Below are 27,887 nucleotides of genomic sequence, written 5' to 3'. Positions count from 1 at the left end.
CACTCGCTCTGCTCCTGCTCTAGTCTGGTTGAAACTGGACTGCGCAGGGCAAGCCCCCTCCCCAGTGAGCACTGGGAGAGCTCAGCTGCCCTGCCCTCTGCCAGCGCTGCTCCAGCTGATCGGAGAAGGGACGAGGATGGGCAGCAGCTTCTTTTCATGGCATTAGTTCATCGAGCAACAAGCAGCACGTACTGTTGGAGAGAGGCCTCAGTCTGTAGGAGAGAGGCTTCATTGCAAGGGAGAGACCCCTACAGCTCAGAGCAGCAAGAGGCTCTGCTAGATCTGCCTGTCCCGCCTGGAGCCAAGGGAGCTGTCTTGGGAGGAAGAGGCGGGGAAAGGGGAGAGACGTGACCTTTCTAGACGATTGCCGGACAAGCGACAGAACGGCAGGATCCCTGTGCTTTCCAGAAGTCACCGTTCCTTTGCGGGGTATGAGCCACCACGTTCTTTATCAGACACATTGCGTGTGATTAGGTCATTTGCCCTCATTCCCCGCCCGGAGATGTTTGCAGTGGAGTGCTGTAGTGTCCACGATCCAGGTGAATGTTGCAACATCTGCCCGTCTCCCGCCGCTGCTGCTACAGACAAAAGAGCTGCATGCAAATTTCCCCAAGAATGCAGCAGTGTTGAAAGCGACGAGACTTTGTCTTCTGGGTACAATTCGGCAAATGGAGACAGCTGCGAGTCCTTACCTGAAGTTGTGGCCTGTGATCCCAGCAGTTTGAACAACCTGCTAGAGGTTATGCACAGTCTTTCCGTTCACAAGCATTTCTCCTGGTGTGTTGACTACAGACAGCCTTACCTTTTGCTAGGTATGCAGTCTTTGATTCCTGTTTCCTTCTGCTGGTCACTTTACTTGTTAGAATATGGGGGAGGAGGTTAAGGGGCTGACTCAACTTGAAATCTTACGTGAATGGGTGTCTTTTAGAAGTTGTTCTCTAATAGCAAATAATTGTACCTTTGCCCCTAAACGTGTGGTGTTGGTTTCCATTAAGCACGTACAGAGACTATTTTGCAGTAATGGCACAATTTGAAAATTAATACCCGATGATGTGGCGTTTCTTCACATCCAAAACTTCCAGTTGCATCAGATCATTAAGGTTTTTTTGTTTTTTAGAGGCCGCTTTATTCATGCTGTGTTTACCATGTTTTGGTTTTAGCACTTGCTCATGAGTATAGATTAGCAAGAAAAGACATGCTGCTGCCAGTACCTTTACAATCAATACAATTATCTACTCATTTAGCTGTATATATTTAGTAAATGGTGGTTTATCTCTCAATAAGCTGCAGTGTTTGCATGACTATTTCGAAGTAATTGAGGAGTAACTTTATTTTTCCAAAGAAATAAACCATGTAGTTAAGAAAAAAATGCTTGTTTTCAAAATCAGATTTCAGTCCTCCAAAGGGATCAACCTAGGCAGAGTCACATTGATTTCAGTAGGACTCCGTGCAGTTTAGCCTCCAGCACCTTTACTCAATAATCCTTGAAGTCAGTGAGAGCTGTGGGCATGCAACTGACTGACAGATACCTGTTGTCTCTCTCATATTTTGGGCATGTTACTTAAACTCTCTGCAAAAAATAAGGATAATAATACTTACCGTACTTGAAGTTGAGAATTCTAATGAATTAAGCTCCTATCCTGCAAAGTTTTATACACACACACACACACACACACACACACACACACACACACACACACACACACACACACACCTCTGAATAGTTCCATTAACTCATGTACATGTCTACAAGGGCCTTAAAATATGTTGAGGATGAAAATAGTATTTAAAATATTAAGTATTATTGGTTAGGTCTCCATTTAATCTGATTTTTCATAAACCTACTGATGCAGAATTATTGAATACGACCATGTGCTAGCTCTTTCTATGTAGACATCACCCCAGTTGTGTAGTACAAACCTGTGCTTTACCCCAGAAGTAAATTGTTCTTCTTTAACTAAGGGAAGAATCCACAAAGACTTTTTACAGGGATGCAGTAGAGTATAAGTTGACCTTAAAAGGCTGTAAAATTCTAATCAGATCCTAGTACAGTATTGATTTAGTCTTGGTGGCCATATGGTAACATTTCAGGGCTTGACAACTACAGTATCTCTTTTTTGCAGTGTCACTGTTGTATGTGATCAAACCACAGTTATATCCCACATGTACAGTAAATATCCTCACTTGAAAAATGTTGACAGGTGAAAGGTTTGAGACTTGGTTAATTTAAGTGACTTGTTTGTTCCTCAGATGACAATCAAAACAAAACCAATGAAAAGAAAGAGAAGAAAATGGTTACTCAGAAACCCCTTGGAACTATAGAATATACTGTAAGTACTGGGTGCACAGTTAGGTCATTTGTTAATGTTTAAAATGAGGTTGCCGAGGTTAATGAGAATCGAAAGAAACCAAACTAATATAGACACCCTTTAATTCTTTTTAAAAATATCCTCCAAATATTCTATGTGTAGGAAGGTAAATTGGTCTCAACCCCACAACCATCCTCCAATTTAGGCATCACCCACCCTCTCCCAGCTGCCTGTCTTTTTGTGTATTTCCACTTCCATAGTGTGGCCATGTAATACCTCTCCTCTTCCTCTGAGAAATAGTTCTGTCCCATTAAGTGTTGCCTAGGCCCCCTAGCAGGAATATGTTTGTACCCTGGTCATGAGATGCCAGTGTTTCCCTTTTGGAATGCCAATGAGATACACTGCCTCTGTATCAGAAGTGATTAGTTGTGTACTGGGAGAAAGCTTACTGAAAGGTGCCAGGGACGTATTGTGATGTACCCTTTCCCTACAGATTCAGGAAGGGAAGGAACTCTTAACCTGACTCTCTCATGTGCTAGTATGCTGTGTTACCACCAGGCCTGCTGAGAATAGGCTTGAAACGTAACTGCTAGAATGGGTGAAAGAGTAATGAATGTCAAATATATATATACAATGTGTGCATAATGTGCCCCCCTCCTCCTCTCTCCTAACCAGTTATAACTGGAAGGAGCTAAGTTAAAATGATACGTTGTTTAACTAAGTTTGATGAAGCAGTAAGAGAGGGATTGTAACTGTTCTCTTTTCTCTGTTTTACAGAGTGGGAAAAGTGCTGCTAATTTAGTAGATGTTGTCTTATAATTAACTGTGTCATCTCCCAAAAAGTAGACCGATAGAAAATATGTTAGATCACCAAGTCCATACCCTGCAACTGGTTTACCTAATAAAGTTTAAATAAACTATTATACTGATCCTGTACTTGATTATTGCCGTATCTTAAACATCCAGTTTTCTTTCTTCAGGCTGGAAGTCAGGACACCCTAAACAGCATAGCATTGAAATTTAACATCACTCCAAACAGACTTGTGGAACTCAATAGGCTGTTCACACACACAATTGTTCCAGGGCAGGTAATTTTTTAAGTTTTAAATACTCAAATTCTGATTCTTTGCTATGTATTTAAAGACTCCCCTCTTTCTCCCCCAACTTAATGAGTCTGTTAAGGCGGACATATATGATGGTGATGGGCAATAGTATAAAATCTCAAAATGGAGTCTAGCTCAGATGGTTGCAAGAATTGGTCTAGGCCCACTTGGGAATCAGGAAGCCAGCTGGCCCAGGAATAAGAAACCCTGGGCTCCTTGTCCCAGAGGCAGTCTGCATGGCAGGTCTACCCAAGAACCCTAGATTCTGGGAGCCCTCAGAAGCTGCTGAGTGAAATTGACATCCTTGTCAGCTTCACCACTGCTTCTAGTCAGTGAGCAGCTGCTGTCCTGGGAGTATAGTTAGATTTGAAAACACCAGGTACAGTTTTTTTCCAGAATTTCTGATTTGCAAGAAATCTTGAAAATTTGATTTCATTCTGAGTCAGAACAAAACCAGTTCTCGAAATTCTGAAATTTCTCGCTAACCAGAAATCCTGAGTTTTGGCCAGCTCTAGTGATAGCTCTTATAAAGTACATTTCATTAGTAGATCTCAAAGCAACTTATAAAGTAAGCAACTATCATTGTCTCCATTTGATAGATGGGGAAACCAAGGCACAGAGGTAAAGTGACTTGCCTAAGGTGACTCAGCAGCAGAGTGAATCCAAGTACAGGGACACCTTAAGTTTTTATTATTTAAAAAAAAATTTTTTTTTAAATGTCTGTACTCGTAAATAATACTGTGGATTTAAAAAGTTCTGTGGTTTTAATTTTTCTTTTTGACCATTGAAGTGTATTTCTTTCTGCACTTCTTTGGGCTTTGACATTGACAAATGACTGTGCAGCTTTATTTTTAGGGTCTTATGCTACTAAACGCTTGAAAGTCTGTAAGAGTAAAAATCCAAATAAAATATGGCTTAATTTTTTTAATAAAAAAAATTTGTTGACAGATTTATTTTTTTTAAATAAAAAGTTTCCAAGGTACCTGACAGTGTTCCATTACACATTTTCTCTTTAATTCAGAAGAGTTTTTCCCTCTGACATAAATATGGTTTGGAAAAGAGACATCTTATTGCAAAACATAATTTCCTGTAACTTCTAGCTCTAAAATTTACATTTGTTGCTTCCTCCAGTGGCTTCTTTTTTTGGTCCAATTTTTGCCTTTATAACAGGCATCTGCTGCATTAATTTATATGAACTATACTGTGATAATTTCTGTATTAGTTAATCTTGTAATTAGGTTGTAGTTTACACCGGTAAGGGAGGTTATCATTCTTTCAAAACTGGTGTATGCTTCTCCCTTTCTCAAAAAACAAAATATAGACCCTGATCCTGCAGTGAGATTCATATTGAACCCCACTGACTGACAAATAGGATTTTAGAGAGAGGAGTTATTCCAGAATGTCAGGTTTCAGAGTAGCAGTCGTGTTAGTCTGCTTCCGCAAAAAGAACAGGAGTACTTGTGGCGCCTTAGAGACTAACAAATTTATTTGAGCATAAGCTTTCGTGGCCTACAGCCCACTTCTTCGGGCTGTAGCCCACGAAAGCTTACGCTCAAATAAATTTGTTAGTCTCTAAGGTGCCACAAGTACTCCTGTTCTTTTTATTCCAGAATGTGTTTTGCAGTGAGATGTGTGTGGCCAATACCAGATTGTCTTTGTTGGGACTCCTGCATGGATCTCATTGCAGAATCAGGACCATAGTGTTTATATTACATATGTCTCTCTTTTTCTTCTATATGTAACTATTTTAAAATAAGTTATTTATATTTAATGTAATCTTTGTGCAGGTTCTCTATGTCCCAGATACTGACCACTATTCCAGTGCTTCTAGGTTAGCGTCTTCCTGTCCTGGTGCTCCTGTTTCTCCTTCATCATCAGATGCTGAATATGATAAACTTCCTGTAAGTAAATCTTGTATTTATAGAACACTGTTTCTTTGAAGCTCAGGTTAAATCCTATTAAATAGTTATTTTTTGATGAGGTTGCAATTGAGGCATTGTAGAAAATGGCATTAAAACTGGCTGATGGGTTTGAGCCAGTTGTTCCTGGGAGTTTAGATGTTTCTGTGGTGATGTTTACACAATTAAACCAATCCCCCCCCCCCCCCCCTCCTCCTCCTCCTCCCCCAATCTATGGCTATTTAAGGGATTTGAGACTAGAATGAAGTAAATTGCTGAGAGTGTTAGGCCTCAGTTAGGCCTATGATCTGATCCATGAAAATGGAGTCCCATTAAAGTCAGTGGGGCTGTGTTCATTGGTCTTTCCATGTCAATCAAATTGAAGAATTGGGCCTTAGTCAGTGTTCCCTCTAATTTTTCCCACCCATGTGCAGAATGAATTTTGTTGTGTGCACCAATATGGATGTGTGACATATCACATTCATATTGGTGCACATAACAACATTCATGTGGTGGGGGTGGGTTTTTGTGGGAGGGGGCTGAGGCAGAGGGTTGGGGTGCAGGGGTATGAAGGCTCTGGGGTGGGGCTGGGGATGAGGGGCTCAGGGCGAGGGCAGAGGGTTGGGTGCAGGGGGTGAGGGCTTCAGTTGGGGGTGCGGGCTCTGGGGTGGGGCTGGGGATGATGGGTTTGGGATGAAGGAGGGTGCTCTGGAGCTACTGCGGGGAGAGAAGCCTTCCCATCCTCCCCTCCCCCCAGCGCTCTCTCCCCACAGCAGCACCTGGGCTGGGGGGAGAGGTGCCTGTCCCTGCTGCGGGAGCCCTGGGGCAGGGGCTGCAGGATAGGTGCCCGGCCCCAACAGGGCTGGCAGGCCAGCCATGCTGCGGCTGGGACCAGGCTGCTCCAGGGTCGGGCTGCGCCGCACCTGGGGCTGGCCCAGGCCATACCACCCCGGCCGCACCTGGGGCTGGCCCGGGCCATACCACCCTGGCCACGCCTGGGGCTGCACCTGGGCCCGATCCAGCTGCGGTAGATCTGGGCCGCAGGGTGAGTTGGGGCCGGGGGGAGGGGCGCCCCTCCCCAGGCTGAGGCAGGCCCCCAGGCGGGTTCCCTAAGCGCCTGTGTGGCACTAAATAGGCTACTGCGTGGCTGCGCGGTTTACAGGGAACTTAGGCCTTAGTGTGGTTAACTTAGGTGTCTAATTGGAAACTTTTGTAGTGGGTGGTTTTTTTTTTTTCCCTTAATTTCCTGTCTCTCATTTACTTTGATGTTTTTTTTTATAAACAAAACGTGGACACATGCTGGGTGGAGTATGAAATATAAATCTGGCCGTGTTTTTCCTTTAAACCAAAAGGAAAATTGTTAATGCACCTTGGTCTTTAATTTTTCAAAATCTATGAAGGAAAATGTTGGTGAAACTGGTCCTGTTGTTTTGCACTGAGGCTTTTGCTTTTTAAAGGATGCTGACTTGGCAAGAAAGGCCTTCAAACCAATTGAGAGAGTTCTGTCATCTACCTCGGAGGAAGATGAACCAATAGTTGTCAAATTTTTAAAAATGAACTGCCGTTACTTCACAGACGGTAAGGTAAGTGGAGCTTGGGCCTTGTGCCTGATTCGAGATCCTTTTAGAGAGTGAACTTTGTTGTTAGTGTAAGTCAGAGGCTAACAGTGGGTTTGGGAGCCAAGCATAATGTAAGAAAGTGCTCTGGACATTCCATTTGTTACTCCACACTATAGTGACATATTTGCTCTTTACGTCCATTTATCTATTACAGTGACTGCTTGATGGAAGAATAGCTCTTCCTATCCACCCGTCTCCTTCTCCTTTACAGCCTTTTACTAGAAAGGTCTCCTTTCAAGAAATGTTGGGGGCCCCACCCATCTGCTAGGAAGACACCTGTACAGAGAGTATTGCACTTCATAGTTCCATTAATCATGATGTACAAAATGCCTGAGCAGAGACTGCAAAGTTCCATTAAATTACAGGATCACTTTATAAAATGGACAAATGTTTGTTGTTGTATATGTGTGACCTGAATTGGCTTTGAACTCTCTCAAAAGGTAAATGCACAAGCTCAGGGCAGATCTTAGTTCTCTTACTCCTGAAGTTTGAAAACTGTTTTCCTACACTTATTTATTTTCTTATCTACTCTTGTTGTTTCTCATTTTCGTCTCCTATAAAAGATGTTTATACACTTGAGTTTTCATGTTCTTTGGAGCCAACAGGAAACACCTGAGATACTAATTGTTTCAACTTAGCTTTTTTTTCCTTTTGTCCTATCGTTTTGTATACGATTTACATTCAGGGCTCTCGCTTTTTCTGTTTCTGAACAGATGTGGAATACGCATTTAACCAACTTGGAGTTTTTGTAGAAAGTAGCAGAATACTAGTGTGTCTTGTGCAGAAACTTGTACAACACAGTGCTTTCTTGTATAAAGCTTTTGATATTGGGTTCCATTTCAAAATATATAACTGTCAGTTTCTTTGAAGCCTACGTATGCTTTAGGAGCCAAAAACAGCTTCACACCTCAGCAGTCCAGTGTGGACTTTGGTCTTGGCAAAGCAGAGTCTGATCTATTCCTGTTTCCGCTTTGGCCTAAATACAAAACTTGGCCTATATATGTGGCATTCTGCTGTCTGTATTGAGAACAGTGACTTTGATACCTGTGAGTCTGAATGGCAGAACCTCCTTCCATACACACACACCACACAGAAGAAGGATGTGCAAAGTATATCTTGCCTTTGCTCCACAAACAAAAGGCAACACGTGCTCCCTAGTATCCATATGTTAGTTTTGTATCTCTTCCTCTGGCTTCCTAGCCTGCACTGGCATGACTTGCTGGTTGACTAGCCTTTTCCTTAGTGATGCTTGCAGTGCTATGCAGGCTAATCTTGTGGTCATTTGGGCCCTATGACAACTGTCTGTCAAATGACTTCTGATCAAATGCAGTATTACTGAAAATTTTGGTCATGATTGTAGGCTACTAAAAGGCCACAACCATGAGCCCCATATCCGATTGTGGAAGACAGTCATTCATCCAACCCAGGGCTAGTCATTTCCAAGAGTTAAAAATTGTTTCCACAGCAGTATAAATTGCCAGCTTGGCCAGTAGTGCCATTGGAGGGTGGAGAATGGAATCACCATGTTGGATCCCTGTAAAATAGGTCAAGAAAAGATTTTCTATGTACCAGACGGTTCTCTCAAGAAAGGGGATGTGGAACTCTAGATTCATCTGCTGTCAGTACAGCAACCTCTCCATGTCCCTATTAATGGGCGGCCCTGCATGTGTGCAGAAATCTGTGCCAGCAGGTTGAGGTAGGGCTGCTAGCACAGATTTACCATGCAGGTGTAGCCAAAATAAAAAGTTGCCGGTGGGTTTAAAAAAAAAATAAATCTTTTCTTGCTTCTGGTTAATTAACAAGCTGCAGCTCTAGTTTATAGCAGCCAGGGATGAAAGTTAAGTACCTTGAATCCTCTTTATAACTCTGTCCTTGTCAGCTAAGCATTTTGAATGTTCCAAAGAGTTCTCTTTTTATTTATCCTTCTTTATAATACCTGGCCCAGTGCAGTTGGGAGCCAGAGCGTTCTGTTAGAAAATATTGCCCCACAGGGGTATAAAGAGACATGAGAGTGAGTATTATACTGGGCAAATAACTTAAAGGTTGACACTGAGCTATTCATTAAAGTGACCTCTGGTCAGTGATTAGATTTGATGTGCTAACTCTCTCTTTATTTGTTTTTATTATTAGGGTGTAGTTGGGGGTGTCATGATAGTGACTCCAAACAACATCATGTTTGACCCACATAAGTCGGATCCTCTGGTAATTGAGAATGGCTGTGAAGAGTATGGGCTCATCTGCCCTATGGAGGAGGTTGTCTCGATAGCCCTCTACAATGATATCTCTCACATGAAGATTAAAGATGCCCTGCCATCGTAAGGAGTGTTCTTTCCTGATTGTGTTTACATCTTATCAGCAGGGGAGGGGAAAACAAGAACAAGAAAAGAGAGGTTTGGTGGGTGTGGTAATAAAGTTCATGGGAAGAGACAATTAACAGTGCCTTAAAGGAAAGAGAAGTGGAGAAAGGCAGAAAGGTGTGATGTCCTATAAAACAATGGTTCTCAACCAGGTGTAGATATACCCCTGGGGGTACCCAGATGTCTTCCAGGGGGTACATCAGCTCATCTAGATATTTGCCTACTTTTACAACAGGCTACATAAAACGCAGTAGAGAAGTCAGCACAAACTAAAATTTCATACAGACAATGACTTGTTTATACTGCTCTATATACTCTACACTGAAATGTAAGTACAATATTTATATACCATGGTAAAAATGAGAAAGTCAGCAGTTTTTCAGTAATAGTGTGCTGTGACATGTTTGTATTTTTATGTCTGATTTTGTAAGCAAGTACTTTTCCAGTGAGGTGAAACTTGGGGATACGCAAGACAAATCAGACTCCTGAAAGGGGTACAGTAGTCTGGAAAGGTTGAGAGCCACTGCTATAAAAGATGAAGGAAAATAAACTTTTCAACAGCAGAAAAGGAGACACATGTAGTAGGTATCAAAACCTAAGAGACAGAGGACAGTGAAAATGTCCAAAGGCTGAGAGAAAGATGGCACGCCATGTGTAATGTTTAGGTTTATGTGATATTTATTCCTGCGGGTTAGTTTCTACAACTGATTGAGGCCCCCCAGAAAGTGTTCCATAATTTTAATGGATGGGAGGTGACTTCAGAATGTTACTGATTAGCTTTCGTTCAAATTGCTTGCTGTTGCTATTATAACTATATTGGTTAATGGAACAGGTATTTTTAAACATTTCTGGTCATAGCAGCAGGAAAATTCCTACCTCCCACAAACCTCCAAAATATCAGTCCTCTTATGTAGGAATAAGAGATCGTAACCCATTTAATTACTTCTAATACGCAGCAGTGTTTTCTTACCTGGTATTTTCACTTACATTTTGTCAATTATACCTTGATGATGAACACTGTCCACAGGTCTGTTCTAGAAAACAACCTGTCTTCTCAATGCAGATAACAGGGTTTCACTGTTTAAGTAAATGTGTCATCTTCCCTCTTCTCCCCTACCCAACAAAAAAAAAAATTAGTCATAACATCTCAGCCATGCAGAACAAAGGCAGCTAGCCCTGGAGAGATGTATTGTGGTGGTATAGTCATAGGTAAAGCTAAGATTTTTGTCACCGTGACTTTTAGTAAAAATCACTGACGGGTCTCAGGCAATGAACAAAAATTCACAGAAGTCCTCAACCTGTCAGTGACTTTTACTAAAAATAATGGGGCGGCTTGGGGCTCCAGGGCCTGCCCACGGCAGCTCGGGTTTCTGGGTCCCTAGGGCTGAGGTGAAAAATGTCACGGAGGGCTCTGAATGTCACAGAATCTGTGACCTCTGTGACATAATCTGACCCTTAGTCATAGGGATGCTTGTCTTATCTGTTTAGACCTCTATACTGTACTTTGCATCCCAGTATCTTCATGGGAAAATATATAAGCTTTAATTATCTGTTCTCAGGCTCTTTAAACTTGACCTATGTGAATAACAAAGTAAATTAAGATCTTGAGCTATATGTCCATATATTGCCAAGATTTTCCTACTTTCAGGCTCTTTGATGGGTTGCCCCACCCATCCCTAAAGTTTTTGGGGAAATCCTGCAGTCAAATGATCAATTTTAGCATTGAGGGAATAACAAGTAACTTAAGCTTTTTAGGGCATTTACAGCTCTAAAGTTGTGTAAGTGCTTAAAAAATGTAGAGGTTCTCTCTGTGGTTTTCTGTACTTTCAATAATTAACTTCTACCAGTTAAAGAAGCAGGAATGCTGCAAGAGTCCGGAGCATTGTTCCAGACATACCACTCTTCTTTTATAAAGGATGAGAAGTAACAGAATAAACAGGGCTAGATCCTTAGCTGGTGCAAATCAGTGCAGGTCCTTTGACTTCAGTAAAGCAATGCCATTTTACAACAGCTGGACTTATTTTTGTATTATTGAATACCCGATGACGCATACCATGTTAGTTACATATGTACCATTTCTTCCCCCATGAGATATACGCTGCAGAATTACTCATCTTTTAAAAGTTATACTTCCCACAGTTTCTTCATTTTGATACCATATATTTCAGCTGGCTTACATTTTATTTTCAAGGAAGCCATTTTTGGTTTGGTTTTGTTGTTTAAAATCATTTTCACATATTTAAGTTGTTTTCTTTGCCATTTTGTTTCGTTTCCATTTTGTTTTTAACATCCCACATACATCCACCATTTCTCCTGACAGTGACATTCCAAAGGATCTTTGTCCTTTGTACAGGCCAGGAGAGTGGGAAGACCTTTCCTCTGAGAAAGATATCAACCCTTTCAGCAAATTCAAGTCCCTGAGCAAGGAGAAGAGGCAGCAAAATGGGGATGATTCCAAATCAATAAAGCCTTTGGACAAGGAGAAATCTGCAGATTTTGAACTTCTTAAGCCTTCTGAGAGCACTGTTTCAATGGAATCTAAGTCATTGGAACCTCCCAATGACATGGCCTCCGCTGAAGCATCTGAAAGGTCCGCTGTAGGGGCACATACCAAGGAACCTTCTGGGGAAAAAGCTGCTTCAGACTCCAAAACCAAAGAACGTTCCCTTATAGGAGGAGGAGATGATGACTTCATTGAACTCCAAGAGACTGCATCTCTTACAAATACCAGATTAGACAGAAAAGATGCAGTAACAGATGGTTTTTCTTTTGACCCCAAGGAGTTGGGGAAAGCCAGGTCGCAAGTAACCAAATCTGTTTCAGAAGTCCAGGACCTACTGGCATTTGATTCCTTGGGCACAAAGAATGATGTTGAACCCAAAGCTGATATAGACTCGGAATCATGTGAGAAGCAAGATGTCATGCCAGAAGTAAACAAGTGTGCCAGTTCCCCGACAGGTAAGGTGGAGACTACGCTGGACACTCAAAAGGAGCTAGATAAAAACAAACTTATTGAGTTTTACCTCAGTAAAGATAAAGATGGGTCACAGTCTTCTGAAAAGCTACATAAGGCTGGAATCGGTGAAGGTGAAAACAATAAAGCAACAGGCGTAGACCTCACACTTAGCTGTTCAGAGTTCCAAGTTAACGAACTTCTTACAGTTAAAAGTGGGGATTCAAGCTGCATTGAAAGGAAAGAGCCTTCACTGGAAGTCCATTTGGCTGCAGTGGAGGAAAAGGATCTTAAAGAGTCTTTGAAATCTTCATCAGTACCATCTCTGGACAAGGTGTGTCAAGAAACACAGTTGGACAATAATTCAGAAATCAGACTGTGGCTGTTACAGAGAATTCAAGTACCAATTGAAGGTAGGTCTGTCTATTCTTATTCTGTTAACTGTGGGAGCTGGGCAGCATCAGTTCAGTGCTCCCTAGGATGATCTTCCTATTTATTTCCTTTTCAGTGTAGTTTGGTATTTTACAATATAAATCTTCAGGCGATAACTTGACCGTACAAATTCTCAATCCAGAAGTAATGTAGGAGAAAAAGGATCCCTTCTAAGAGTTTGGGCTACTGAGTTTGACAGATGGCTAGTGTGCTTTGTCCATGTTTAGTAACTATTTTTCGGAACATTTTAGCAATAAGTGCAATAAAATGTCATCCATGTATAGTGTTGACTGTGACACACAGTGGCTGAAAGATTTACTATTATTTTGCTATGTATTGACATGATCTGCAGTTCCATTGAAGACTGCCAATGTACTTCTAACGTGTAAAAATCCAGAGTGGTACACACCAACATAATGACTCTAAAGAGTGTGTGTGTGCGCAGGCGTGCACATGTTTATACTGTTTCTTAGTCCTTTTTGTGCTGCTGGACCACCCAAGATGTGCTGCTGAGCAGGAGTATAAGCACAGTCTTGCTGAATCACCATTCTGTTTGTTCTACTATTATGTGAATATAGATGAAATATAGGAGCACGTTGGAAAATGTGGAATTCTCTTGAACCCAAGCCAAACTGACCTCCAGTTTACACAGCATGTGTGAGGTGTTTCTTTTTTCAAGTCTAAGGGCTTGATTCTCCCTTAAAACCAGAGTAACAAACTCCATTTACTTCAGTGGAGAAATCCTTGATTTACACCAGAGTAGGTGAGAGGAGAATCATAGTCTAGGTCACAAATTGTGTCCGGGGGAGGGGGGGGGGAATTTAAATCTCCCCTTTTGGAAAAGATCTGTGTGCCACTGACAGTTCCTGGGCATCTGTCTTATGGAAAAGGTGGCCTTTGGGCCTTCCCAGGGTGAATGTGGTAAACTCAGTGTGTTGAATATTTCTTCCCAGAAGGAGATTGATCTTTGTGTCTGTATCTAAGCTACCAGTACTGTACTGGAAGCCTATCATTCCTTTTGTTTCTGATTCAGATATGCTTCCTTCAAAAGAGGAGAAAAGCAAGACCCCTCCAATGTTCCTGTGTATCAAAGTGGGCAAGCCCATGAGAAAGTCCTTTGTTACTCAAAGCACCACCATGGCACAGCAGTATGGTAAAAGGAGAAAGCAGCCGGAGTACTGGTTTGCTGTTCCTCGGGAAAGGTAGGCTGCAGTACATGATACAAAACGCATTTGTCTCTTCATTAATTATCAACCACATCAACAATTTTAGGGGCAAATCCTGACACCCCGTATCCCACACCAAAGTTTGTCCAAGAGCCCAAATGCAGCAGGAATGCTAGGAGGTAAAGAGTCTGTGTGGTGTTCTTGAGGATGCAGGGGAAGTGTATGGGGTGAAGAGGGATTGGAAGCGCAAAGGAAAGCCTACTCCTCCTTAGCAGCATGTGAGCAGAGAGGTGTTTGGTGGTGGGGATGAAGGAGTGACTGTCTAAGAAGTTCAGTTATTTCCACTTCCATTGTTTAGAAGAGTATAAATTGTAATAAATAATGTTCAACAAAGGAGGGTTGGATTCCTGCGCACAGGAATTACAGATCTATTTTTTTTTTTTCCTTTTTCACTGAGCCTTTGTTTCTTGTATTCTGAACTGAAGGAGACCGCTGTGAAAAGAACAACTTACTCTGCTGGAAGGATATATTGTGTATAGTAGTTGAATAATTTCTTGCTTAAACTTATTCTAAGAGCCATAGAATAAGTTCGAGAGACTTCATTAGAGCATCATGATTCACTTGAATTTCTAGCCTGTTAAAATATTTATTCCACTGGAATTTGTAGCTTGTAAAGATAGTCATGTGGCTGCTGCAGAGAAATTCTGTCAAATGTGGGCATTTCAAAGGGTATTGCTTCCTTCAGAGCTCAAGAGTACAATACTTAGGTCTGCATTTCAATGCGGTTATGTAAAAATGGCATCTTCTTACTCACATCTGTTCCCAGTTTGTATTTGGAGACTGATTGTCTGTCAAATGCTTTAGAAGGTGGCCAGTTTCGTCGTACTGAAGTTTTGTTAGCAGCGTGGAGCCAACACAATTATGTGAGAGTGAGCTGGATCTATTCAGGCTTACACGTGGAATTTTTTAAGTTCCAATTTCAAACTCTGCCTGTCAATTCCATTTGAGCAGTTACAAGTTATGTAATTGTCAGAGTATGGATGGAAGTCAATAGGGCTTCTTTGGTGTAAATTAGGGCAGAATTGGGTTTGCAGGATCTCTAACAACTACAATGATGTACAAGCCAAAAGGAAGCCTCTGTGTGTGTGTGTGTGTGTGTGTGTGTGTGGTTGTTGGTTTTTTTGTTTTTTTTGTTTTTTCTCCCCAGATTGAGTTTGTGGGGTCGGCACATCACAAAATTATCTTCTTACACAGCAAGTTAGCTTAGTTTGCTAGTAGGTCAGTGAGCAGCAATAAATGCAGAACCCCGCAATGCCAGTTATGTTAAAGGTCATTTTTCAAAGTAAATCACCCGTTAAGCCATGCTCTTGATTTTTCTCCTTTTTGGCAGATGTGGATCAGTTTGCTAAAACTGCTTACCTGCATTTCACTGTACCAGTAACATCTAGCTTTCACGGATGGACAAAAGAGCATAACTGGCTGTATTTGCTCATCAAACTTGTTGAAATAAGGCTTTAATGCAGTCAATTACCTAAAGTCTCATTTCATAGTGCTAAATGATCTTTGCAATGGTAGGGCTTTTTCAGACTTATGTTTTGAGAGGGTTTTTTTTCCAGCTGCTGCCGCTTTCGACATACAACCTTCCTACCCTCTTCCTCCCATCGCCCTCCAGCATTCTGCAATTGTATTGCTATAATGGACTCACATAATATGCAGAGCTGCTCAGTTAGTTCTATTGATGATCCAAAAATTAAGGAGAGAGAATTATCCCACTGTTGCAAATATCAGTCAGGGGTTTTAAGCTGTAGTCAGTTTTTAAAAATCATATTTTCCTAATCTACCAATAGTTTCACAATACAAAAAACAAAGATAAAATTAGCTATGTCTGATCCCCGGGTGCATTTTAAAAAGGAGTTAGTTAAGCAGAGCAGTGGTGTGGAACTTGCTGACTCAGAGATAAAGGTTTAATCCAGCTGGAATGTTGGTAGTAGTTAAATTTATAGTGGTTTGAGCTGTAGCTGAAGATAGCCAGTGAATAAAAAGCTATGTGCAGAACCCAGTACTTGCTTCCAGTGGGGTCACAAAATTGTAGATTAAGAAAATTCTAGATTAAAATGTGAGCCAGCACTTCAGAGTTTGAGTGATACTGTAACTTAATGCAAGGCCAGTATTGCTTTTTAGGTGGTGTATCTAATTTAATGTTGTATTAAAAATGCTAAAGGTCTTTCTCTGGGTGCTTATTTGTTCAAGGATAAATCTGAAATATATATTAACCTTAGCCATGCTTGAAAAATAACTTGCCTAATTCTCATTGAGGAGTAGAAAATTCTTCTGGTGAGTGAAGTGGCCATGTATAATTTAAGCTATTTTTTTTGTTTTAAACTAATTTTCTAGCCTTTGTGATTACAAAGAAATCATTCTAAATGTGAACTGCTGCCACTGAGTCTGCAGGCTGACAGCTCCAATACCTCTGCTGCTGGTCTTAACTTTGTCAAAGAGCCTCACAGTAAAATCAACAAGACTGGGGACTTTCAGAGCTGCTATTCAAAACCTTGACAGTTTTTCACTGCTGTCCATAATCAGGTCTGTTTCACTGTGCTGTTCCCTGAGAAAAGCTGTGAACAGATCGTGTAGGGATGTTTTTGTTTCTTTCCATAGATCAAAAAAATGTGTTGTCTAGTTATAAAACTTCAGGTGCTGATGAAATTATTCATTCCAAATGTACAAAAAAAACCCCAACCTGTATAGGCTCAATAGCCACATACAAACCCTCTCAACCTGCCACCAGTGAAACCAAATTCTCCCCCATGCAACTCAGTCATAGTAACCCAGGGGTGGCCAACCTGAGCCTGAGAAGGAGCCAGAGTTTACCAAGGTACATTGCCAAAGAGCCACAGTAATATATCAGCTGCCCCCCATCAGCTCCCCCCCCCCCACGCTCCCAGCACCTCCCAACTACTGGCAGCCCTGCCGCAGCACCTCCTCCTTCCTCCCTGCACCTCCCAATCAGCTGTTTCGAGGCGTGCAGGAGGCTCTGGGGAGGAGGAGCGAGGGCACGGCAGACTCAGGGGAGGGAGAGGGAAGGGGTGTAGTGGGGGCAGGGTCTATGGCAGAGCCAGGGGTTGAGCAGTGAGCACCCCTCAGCACATTGGAAAGTTGGCGCCTGTAGCTCCAACCCCGGAGTTGGTGCCTATACAAGGAGTCTCATATTAACTTCTGAAGAACCGCATGTGGCTCCGGAGCCACAGGTTGGCCACCCCTGTAGTAACCTGTGTGACATCTTAGTGTATCTTTGTTTTATTCATTAAGACTTAAAAAAAAAAAAAATGTAGCCAGAATGTGGCGAAATCAGGATCCATGCTCCCAGTCATTCTGTCTAGTTAAATTCCCCCATAGTTCCAACTTCGATGAGTTCACCCCATCCTAAACTTTCATGTAGTGTTGCTGTGTGCTGTTAAACCACTGCTGTAATTAGCCCACTGGTGACTGCATTTCAGTGCTGGAGAGATAGTGGGAACTTAAACTGCCCCTCCTGGTGTAGTACTTGCTGTGTGCATTCACAGTGCAGGCACCCAGGTCTTTCAGTCTGGTACGTTTCATGAGTGCTAAAGTCACATGAAAAAAGTTACTTCATGATTTTCTAATTCGGTATCATACCATCGTATACCTGTCTGAATTGATCTGTTTTTCAATGTTTTCTGTAAGCCACCTGAAACATCAGTAGTGGAGACACAAACAAATGTATTCCTTAGTTTTAACTGTTTTAATAGCTTTTAATACAACTTTAAAAAAAAAATGTGCAGAACCCAGTATTTGCTTCCTGTGGGGGTCACAAAACTGTAACAAATCATGTTTCCACCTTGTCTTCTGTCTTAATTCTTCTACTGGATTCCTTCTCGTGCAATACATGACTTACAAGTTACAGAAAGTCCCAAAAATATGTCTCCCCATTATCCCTGATGATGTAGTTGAGTTAATTGGTGACTTCAAGGCTACTGTTTTGATTGCAAAATCGCAGCAGTCCTGGTCTCTAGCACGTAACTGGGAAGATGTAATCATTAAAGAAGTCTCAGCTGAAAAAGGTGCTCTACATAAGGGAACTTCTTGTGCTGCTAACTGGCAGAGTAGCTCTAATGCTTTTGGACAGTGACTGAGAGTAACTAATTCGCTTGCTGGTAGACCTGACAATGGGTGTTGCTTACAGCGTTGGAGAGTAAGTATAAGTGGGCTTGTATTGTATGGTTTTATATTTCTCTGGAACTAAGTGAATCTGTAGAACTACATTTCTGAATTGATTCTCAATTGTTGTTGAGGATATTAGACTGTTTGTTGAGCTACTCTTAAAATTATTTCTTTAAAGGAATTAAGAGGAAAAATATCTAGTGCTGGAAAGTAAAAACAACTGTAGAATGTTTTTTAGTTTAAGGTATGTATGGAAAGTGGTGAAAAAACAATGATGCACAGATTAAGGAAGACTAGTATGAAATGATTCAAGGTGAAACACACTATTCAACAATTTCTTCATTTTTGTTTTAAATTCTGCTTTGCAGGGACTGAAGTGCACATATCAGGCTTGAATCCAGAACTGCCAAATATACACTTACAAATTCAAAACACACATGTGCATGCTATTTTAATTTTTTTCTAATTACTACAGTATTCAGAGTAGTGTCCATATTAAAAAGTAAACCTTGTTAGTTACCTGCAGTAGCTTTTCATCAGGCAAATGTATGGGTTTATTTTTTGCCTTGGTATCAGCATCCAGGAATCAGGCTCTCTCTCATTGGCACTCACTTATTATGTTTGGTGCAGATAGTAGCTTCAGGAAAGAAAAGTGGTAGGGTTTTGGTGCTCGATGAATATGGGCAATTTCTGTTTCCAACACAGTTATTTTAAAAGATGAGATTCTGGCTGGTTTGTCTTTTTTTTCATGGGAACCCTGGCTGTAAACAAACTGTGACATTCTGTCAGTTGAGAGGAGATTAGTGGTTATTAAAGTTGGATCTCTTGCAAGAAATTTCTTGCAAGTTGAATTCCATTCTAACTAGCAAGGGTCTAGAATCATAACATGGTCCCATGTCAAATACACTAGGACTGTACATCATGGGTGGTGTGACAGGGATCCGTTTGGATTTTGACATGACTCTGGACATTGGTGCTAGGGCCATCTGGAGAGGCTGATCCAAAATTTCCCTCCCTTTCCTATTGTTCATATGATTAATGGAGCAGACTAGATAAAGTTAAGGATTGGACTCCTTGGGTGATCCCAGCACTGATGTCCAGTGCCCTTTGGAACTCCAGATAGGTAAGATACAATAGGTTTGCAATGTGTTCTAGTTATGCAGCCAGTGGGTGCCTTGGATGTTCACTTTCATATACCCTTTACAGATTCTAAAGCCAGAAAGGACCACTGTGCTAGTCTAGCCTGACCTCCTATATAACACAAGCCATGAGACTTCCCTGAATGAACTCGTGTTTGAACTGGAGAATATCTTCAAGGAAAACATCCAATCTTGATTTTAAAATTTCCAATAATGGAGAATCCACCACAACCCTTGGAAAGTCCTTCCAATGATTGATTATCATCACTGTTATTTATTTTATTTTTTTACCTTATTTCTAGTCTGAATTATCTATAAACCTATGCTGATCCGCATTAATTAAATTACCCTCCTTTATTAATCGAGTCCCATATCAGCCATTCCATTATTTTTCCCAGGATTGAAGTCGGGGATATTACGTGGGTTGTCCTGTTTTCCCCCTTTTAAATATTGGCACAACATAAGCTTTTCTTCCAGTTTTCTGGAACTTCCCCAGTGTTCCAAGACCTTTTAAAAAGTAGACGGCTACTCAGGCAGCTCTTTTAAAACTCTTGGATGCAAGTTATCTGGACCTCTTGATTTAAAGATGTCTAACTTCAGTAGCTACTGTGTAACATGCCCTTAAGTTACTTATGTAGAGTTATTTAATCACCCTCATATGATATGAAAACATTTAGCTTTTTTCCCAAATACAGAACACAAATATTTTTGAATACTTCTGCCTTGCTGCATTATTAGTGACAGTTCTACATAATGGACCAGTACCATTGTAAGGATTCCTTTCGTTTCTGTATATTTTTAAAACACCTCTCCTTATTGTCCTTAACGCTGCTGGCCATGGATTTTGTCTTGTGTCCTTTTGCTTCCCTATCAATTTCCTACAGTTTCTCACCTCTAATGTATATTCACTGCTATCAGTTTCCCTTTTTTTCCATTTGTTATATATTATTTAGTTTTATTGCTGAGTTCAGTTCCCCTCTAAGCAAGGGTATGGGTCAGGGGGGTTGGTTTGGTTTTTTTGTTTAACCAGCATAGCCTTCTTTCTCGGGTTTTTTGCTTTTGGGACATCTAGTAAAACATTCTTGAACAGTTCCCAATTATCACTAACATTTTTCTGTTCTTTCTCCTAGCTGATCTGACTTATAATTTTCATGTTTGTGAAATGGCCCTTGTAAAGCACTAAGTATATATATATTACTGGTTGGGACTTTATCTCTGTGCACATAAATGTAATCCAGTCACAGTTGCATGCATCTAGGCAACCCTTAACTTTTAGTTCTGTGATCATGCCCTCTTTATCTGCAAAATTAGGTCTAAGATAGGATTTCCCCATGTTGGATGCCACACTTCTTGAGTTAGGAAATTGTCAGTTACAGTATAATTTTTAGAAAGTAAGGACTGGGAATTCCTCCATTTTGACATTTATAACGCACTGAAACAGAGGTGATGTGTTGTATATCACTTCTTCAGTTACCTTCAAAAGGGACATCATTTCATCCTTTGAACAACTGACCTTTTTTTGTAGTGACCGCCTAATACAAGGACCTTGCTTTGAAAAGCAGATGACTGAATTAGGCAGTAAATTAGGTGCAGCCCTTGTACTAAATTAGGTGCAGCCTTGTACTGAATTAGGCAGTAAACTGGCCTTAGTCAAAATAACAATAAAAAAAAAAATAAAAAACCTCTCCAAAGTTGCCTGCCTCTTAAATAGGTCAGTGATGCAAAACTTTTCTTGCACCGTGGGTTGCACACCCTACCATTAGTACAAGGGCTGCACCTAATTTACATTAAATGTACATGGGATTTTAGCGAATGCTAACCACACAGTTTTATAAGTAGACAGTGCTGTAAGCATACATAGTAGTTTTTCAGTACATGCACAGTATAATGTTTTAAGAAACTGGTATTAATGGCTCGTACTGGTTCTCTCAGTCCATCCTCTTGTCTGGCTTTGTTTTTGAGGTTGTCACATACATTATAGAATCTGGTTTGGGTCTACAATGTGTGAATTTGTTTAGCTCTGTCATAGAATTTTTTTTTTTTCACAAACATAAATATTTTCAAACATGCTTTCACAACAGTAGCTCTCTGCATATCAGTCCCTTCACAGGGATTGGTAGAAATTTAGCTAGCTTCCCAAACTTTGGATCAGAGTATTGCACGTCAGACATGTCTAGCTCAACTGTGACTGTTTTCTACAGGTTAAGCTAAAAAGGAGTCTGTAAGCAACTTGGACATTTTGTTGTCCCTTTAGAAATTTTAAAACTGTTGATCAAATGAATGTGGAAACTTTCTGATCCATTCAGCATAGGGATCATTGTCACATTCCTATTTCTTGAGCAAGTCAGGAAGTGGGAAAGATCATTCTGTTGAAGTTGTCCATGGGAAAAAATCTTGCAACTAGAAATAAAAGCCTTATTTCCTCCACCATTATGACAGCCACAAGCTCCTCTCCACAGCTTGATATTTTTATAAGCATGCAGATTTTGTTAGCTGTTTGAGTTAGTCAAGTGGCTTCAGATTTGCAGAGAGTAGAGTCCTCAATAGCTAGAGAATAAGCCTTCCATAAGCTCCCCTAGCTGATTACGGTTGATCATCCCCAGATTTGCTCAGCCTGTGTAGTGCACATAACTTTTATTTCCCACCCCCTTTTTGCATCTCTAATTTCTGTTATCCAACCACTTTGGAGAAGCACATTAGCTAAATAGTTCTGCTACGGTGATGAGCAGTGAAATAGTTAATAATGGACATTTTAAATTGCCATTAAACTTCAGAGTTAAACTCCCCTCCCCACACACCCTACTTACCTGCCCCAATGCATTGCATACATCTCTGGGCTACTGTTACAGGCTGTCCACAGACTTGGACTTGGATTTGGCCTTGCCTTTGGAATATTGTTCTTTGCAACCATAGTCACTTTTTACAAAATTTTAAAATGAGAACTTCAGTTCAGTAGAAACAGAAGGTCCTCCAGTGGAACATGGATTTGTGCAGCTGGTGTCTATGCTGACAGGGGAAACGAGAGGAGTAAGCTTGTTCCCCCTCTGGAGATAGGGAAAGGAAGTGTCTGTGATGTAGCAAAAACCCACCTCTCATTCTGCTTGGGGGTGTGGGGAGTTGCAGCCAAATCTCTGGGTCCAAAGTGAGCCAGTGGCCCAAGATGTAGCTGAGATCTGGGAGAGCATTTGCAGCCAACTATTGGTGTCCCTTTTGTAGGTATAATTTTTTGGTTAAACACAAAATGCTAGTTGGGGATTAATCTGTCTAGAATTTGGGGGTTGATAACTTAAGTGATTAAGGGCTAGATTCTGACCAGTGTAACTCCATTGTCTTAAATGGAGTTACTCTGGATTTACACTGGAGTAGCCATCAGCAGAATTTGACTCTTAAGAAAATGTCTACACTGCAATTAAATACCCCTGTCTGATCCTGGTCAGGTGGCTCAGGCAGTGGGATTATAAAATTGCAGTGTAGAAGTTCAGGCTGGAGCTCAGGCTCTGGGAGCCTCCCCCCGTGCAGGGTCTCAGGGCTTGGCTCTGAGACCCCACAAGGGGGGAGGGTCCCCGAGCCCAGGCTCCAGCCTGAGCCCAAACAACTACACTGCAGTTTTATATTCCTGCAGCCTAAGCCCCTGCATTAACTGATCTAATCCAACCACAGGTGTTTTATTGCAGTGTTCATGCTTTAGGAGGAAATTAATGATGTTGCTTATTTGGTGTTTTATAAAAACGTTCAAGATCAGTCATGCATACATCATAAATCCTAAAATGATTTGTAATGTAGAAAGAATCTTCTAGGTAGGCTTGGATGGATTAGATTTGTATTGGTAAATGTTGATAAATGTTGATTTCACCATACACACAAATTGAAAAAATATTTCCTTTTGATGATGATTGAAATTTATAGCTAGGCAAAGTAAGACTGTGTTGGGGGAAAAACAGGGATTTAGACTATTTAATTAGGCTTGTTACAAATGGATTAGCAAGTGATTAGTAAAAACAAGTATTTATTGATTTTAAGGATATTTACTTGTGATGTTAACTGTTAATACACAAATTGTCTGTAAAACTTGAAAGTTTTTAATTTTAATGTCTGTCAGACAATAATTGTCTGACAACTCTGCAACTGTGAAATTTCAGTTGATAAAAATAAAAAGCTTAAAAATAAACATCAATATCTGTCAAAATAATATGTATGAAGTGCTTGTACATCTGAATGTACTAATGAATTTCATGCCCACCCGTTACACATTTTAAGTGGTTAGCAGGTAACGGTTTAAAGATTTGACACACCGATACAGATTTTCATTTTCTTTCCATTTTAGAGTATATTTCAGAACACCAGGAAGTAATCAAGTTTTAAGAAAACAAAAACAGGAGAAAAGCATGAAGTTGGGTGTATGCACTGCAAATGGTGTGGCCCAATTATTAAATGTAAATATTTATAGGGCTAATAGCACTAAGTCTACAACAGTAAATTGTTTGTTCTAATGAAAATTTTTAATTGGGGATTAGAAATCTATTGTTTTCTTAAACTCAGAGGTGGCATTGAGTTTTGAGTTCTGTTTTAGTTCTGTAGCAAACCATATTGAATTCCATTCATTAAAGCATTAATCTACTGAATACTTTTTCCCTCTGTCCTTCCATCCACAAAAATATACCCCAATATTTACCCAGAAGAATTATTAATATTTTTTTCACCAATTTTCACCTGTTTTTGTTGTTGTAGTAATAACTTCTGATAAATTCCCAGGAAAAAAGTAATGAAATAGGGCCCTTCATCTTTGGTTTTTATCTGTCTGTCAAGGAGTAATCAAGATTGCTGGTAAAATATCTTGCTAGTTGACAATATTCCTATGTAGTATAATTATTTATAACTTCATAGGTATGATCTCTAGTTAGGACTTTTAATTTTCATCAATAGGTATAGGCCTCTGGCAAGTGGTACACCTACTGACAGGAAAGTATTAGTGAGAGAGTGTATTCTAATTGCACTATCACAACAAAATAATTTTGGTGTAAATAGGTCACGGATGCTCATTTTTATACACTGCAATAATTTTTTAAGGTGTGTTTTAATAAATAGCAAAGGAAGACGGTGATGAGCTAGCTCTCTACCTACCTCGGGATGTTGTTATACTGTCAGTTTCAGAAAACCAGCAACAACTGATCATTTCCACTGTGATAAAAGGAGGAAGGACAGTGGTGTTGTTAAGTCTTTCTAATGAAAAAAATAATGCTATAGCTCAACCATAAGTAAGGAGCTTGATGTGGGAATTATTGGGTGAAAAGTTCTTTGGCCTGTGTTTTACATAGGAGGTCATACTGAATGATCATAATGATTGATTCCTTCTGGCCTTAAATTCTGTGAATAAAGAAGCCTGGGAGGTGGAAGTTCTATCTTTGACTCCGACGCACAAGTTTCGTGTAACCCTGGGCAAGCCTCTTGGCTTCTCTATGCCTCAGTTTCCTCATGTGTAAAATGAGGGAAAAACACAAAGGTGACGTGAGCTGAAATTTTAAAATGCTGTAAGGAGCTGTAGATGTGCAATGCATTAATTTGAGTGTGAAAATATATAGACAAAAACTTGAATTGTTGTTCATTCTTTGCCATTGAGTGAAATTTGCATACCATATGTCAATTCTGTGGAAAACTGAATACCATGTCTTCTCTTGTTTTGTTTCACAGGGTAGATCATCTGTATACATTTTTTGTTCAGTGGTCACCAGAAGTATATGGAAAAGATGCCAAAGAGCAAGGTTTTGTAGTGGTGGAAAAGGAAGAGCTTGATATGATAGACAACTTCTTCAGTGAGCCATCAACTAAAAGCTGGGAGGTAAGTGCCGTCTATTTTTCAGAGATTCAAGAATGATACAGGGAATGTGCATCATCCGCTGAGAATCTAAATACACACTCTTAATTTTTCTAACATTCTGGTACTTTTTTTACTGATAGGACTCTTACTCCTTGTATTATGGTGTCCTCAGGCTTTGTGGCTGTCCAACATACCTACTCTCATCCCTACTGCTCTCCTTTCCCATCTTCCTCTAGTGGTCAAGTAGTGGCCAGGCAAGGAACTTTCTGATTCCAGCAGAATCAATAGAATGTATAATAGTTGCAGTAAGTATTTGCATAACAAGTTTTTAAACCATATTTCATAGCCTTTTAGAGAGAGAACATTTTTTTGAAACTTTACAAATGTTACAATAGTTGCAAATGTTGCAAAAAAGGCACTTATAGGTCAGCTTCAGTGAAGTTCCAAGGAGGAGAATATCATTTAGTATAGTGCTTGCTTGAGCATCTGTTTTAAATGATTAATGAATACTTTTACAGCATTGCTGATGTATCTCTGATCTGTGGATTGTACATGCATGTGTGAAAGGCCAAACATATCACAATGTTTGTATGAAAAAGAATAAGGAAGATAAGATATTAAAGTTTTACAGTTCTGGGTGAAAGCTTTGCACTGAATAGATAACTGTGAAGCGTAAGTGAACTTTATTTTGAGTGTTGCATTACTGGGACAGAGTTAAGGAGGTCTGGGTACTGGTCTTTGGGACATGTTTTTGTTCAACAGACTTTGTGGATTTGGTGCTAAGGCAGGGGTGGGTAAACTTTTTGGCCCGAGGGCCACATCTGGGTGCGGAAATTGTATGCAGGGCCATGAATGTAGGGCTGGGACAGGGCGTTGGGGTGTGGGAGGGGGTGTGGTGTGCAGCAAGGGGCTCAGGGCAGGGGGTTGGGGTGCAGGAAGGGTGTGGGTGTGGCAGGGGGCTCAGTGCAGGGGGTTGAGGTGCAGGAGGGGTGTGGCAGGGGGTTGGGGTGTGGGAGGGAGCTCAGGGCAGGGGGTTGGGATGCGGGGTGCAGGAGGGGTTCAGGGTGCCAGCTCTGGCCTGGCACCACTTACTTGGAGGACAGGCTCCCTGCCTGTCCTGGCCCCGCGCCTCTCCTGGAAGCGGCCAGCACCACGTCCCTGCAGCCCCTGGGGAAGCGGGGGGCAGAGGGCTCTGCGCGCTGCCCTCGCCTGCGGGAACCTCCCCCGAAGCTCCCGTTGGCCACGGTTCCCCATTCCCGGTCAATGGGAGCTGCAGGGGGCAGTGCCTGCAGGCGAGGGCAGCGCACGGAGCCCTCTGCCCCCCTCTCCTCCAGGGGCCGCAGGGACGTGGTGCTGGCTGCTTCCGGGAGTGGCGTGGGGCCTGTGGCGCCATGGTGGTGGCCGTAGTTTGCCCACCCCTGTGCTAAGGGTAGAACTGTTTGTAATATTAGCTTCTGATTTCCATCATTGTGACCGTAAGAACACCTCAGTGTCAGTTGGCAAAGGGTTCACTGTACTGTAACAATGATGTCTACCAAGCCTGACAAACTACATCTTGTACACTGCTTTCATCTGTTTATCCATAAATAATGTCATGTAGGATTTTTAATGAAAGCCACTGATCATTAATATCATTGTGAAATGTATGTACAGATACTACATTAAAAAGTTTTATATGTATAAAGAAATTCTGTTCCTAAAAAAGTCTCTGAATCAAGGCAGGCCTTAAAAATGGGTTTCTGCCAGGCAAGGGATGTATATTTACCTCCCTGGCTCAGTTCATGTGTAAGTTAAGCATTGCAAGTCAACATGAAGATGTGAATTCAACATGAAGTCACACCAGGGAATAAACTTCAGCAGATCACCCTGACTCTAGGTACAAAAAATGGGATGTGAGCACATAAGGAGGAGGCAAAAGGACATCTCCTTTGCCTGATTATTTCCTAAGGTGCAGAATATGTGATTTAACTAGAGAAATGGCCTGAAATAAATAGGATGAGATCCAATAAGGACAAATGCAAAGTACTACACTTAAGAAGGAATAATCAGTTGCACGTGTACAAAATGGGAAATGACTGCCTAGGAAGGAGTACTTCAGCAAAGGATCTGGAGGTTATAGTGGATCACAAACTAAATATGAGTCAGCAATGTAAAATAGTTGCCTTTTTTTTTTTTTTTTTCCCCCCGGCAAACATCATTCTGGGATGTATTAGCAGGAGTGTTGTAAGCAAGACCCAAGAAGTAATTCTTCCACTCTACTCTGTGCTGATAAGGCCTCAGCTGCAGAGCTTTGTCCAGTTCTGGGCACCAAACTTCAGGAAAGATGTGGACAAATTGGAAAAAGTCCAGAGGGGGCAACAAAAATGATAAAAGGTCTAGAAAACATGACCTACAAGGAAAGATTGAAAAAATTGGGTTTGTTTAGTCTGGAGAAGAGAAGACTGAGGGGAGACATGGTAACAGTCATCAAGTATGCAAAAGATGGTTCTAAAGAGAAGAGTGATAAATTGTTCTCCTTAGCCACTGAGGACAGGACAAGCAGGAATGGTCTTAAATTGCAGCAAGAGAGACTTACATTAGATATTAGGAAAAACTTCCTAACTGAGAGAAGTTAAACACTGTAATAAATTACCTAGGGAGGCTGTGGAATCTCTGTCATTGGAGGTTTTTTAAGAACAGGTTTGACTAACACTTGTCAGGATGGGCTGGAAGGATAATACTAAGTCCTGCCTTAGTGCTGGGGTCTGGAGTAGGTCCTTTCCAGTCCTACATTTCTGTGATTCTATGATTACATTCATGAAAAGAGGATCCCAACCTGTCCTGGTTGGGAGCACTATAAAAGACATTTTAGGTGAGAAGAGACTGCTTTTTAGACAGATAACTTTAACAGGTTAACCAAGTTCAGTCTCCAGAA

General features: G+C 41.0%; 1 protein-coding gene across 5 annotated transcripts in view; it reads left to right on the top strand.

Annotated features, from left to right (window-relative positions):
- Nucleotides 1-27,887, top strand: part of NCOA7 (nuclear receptor coactivator 7) — a 136,252-nt gene that overhangs the window by 88,403 nt on the left and 19,962 nt on the right. For 2 of the 5 annotated variants that reach the window (XM_024197348.2, XM_024197349.2), the window contains exons 4-11: nt 2,251-2,330; nt 3,290-3,397; nt 5,200-5,313; nt 6,768-6,893; nt 9,060-9,244; nt 11,607-12,652; nt 13,705-13,873; nt 24,847-24,994. In XM_024197348.2, the coding sequence (XP_024053116.1) occupies nt 2,251-2,330; nt 3,290-3,397; nt 5,200-5,313; nt 6,768-6,893; nt 9,060-9,244; nt 11,607-12,652; nt 13,705-13,873; nt 24,847-24,994 (1,976 nt within the window). Of the gene's footprint in view, nt 1-386; nt 813-2,250; nt 2,331-3,289; nt 3,398-5,199; nt 5,314-6,767; nt 6,894-9,059; nt 9,245-11,606; nt 12,653-13,704; nt 13,874-24,846; nt 24,995-27,887 lie in introns of those variants that run through there. The other 3 variants (XM_024197350.3, XM_024197347.3, XM_024197351.2) reach the window with 3 other exon arrangements.

This window comes from Terrapene carolina, unplaced genomic scaffold (assembly GCF_002925995.2).
Source record: "Terrapene carolina triunguis isolate 2854851 unplaced genomic scaffold, T_m_triunguis-2.0 Scaffold85, whole genome shotgun sequence".
NCBI lineage: Eukaryota > Metazoa > Chordata > Testudines > Emydidae > Terrapene > Terrapene triunguis.
This window is presented reverse-complemented; position numbering and strand designations above follow the sequence as displayed.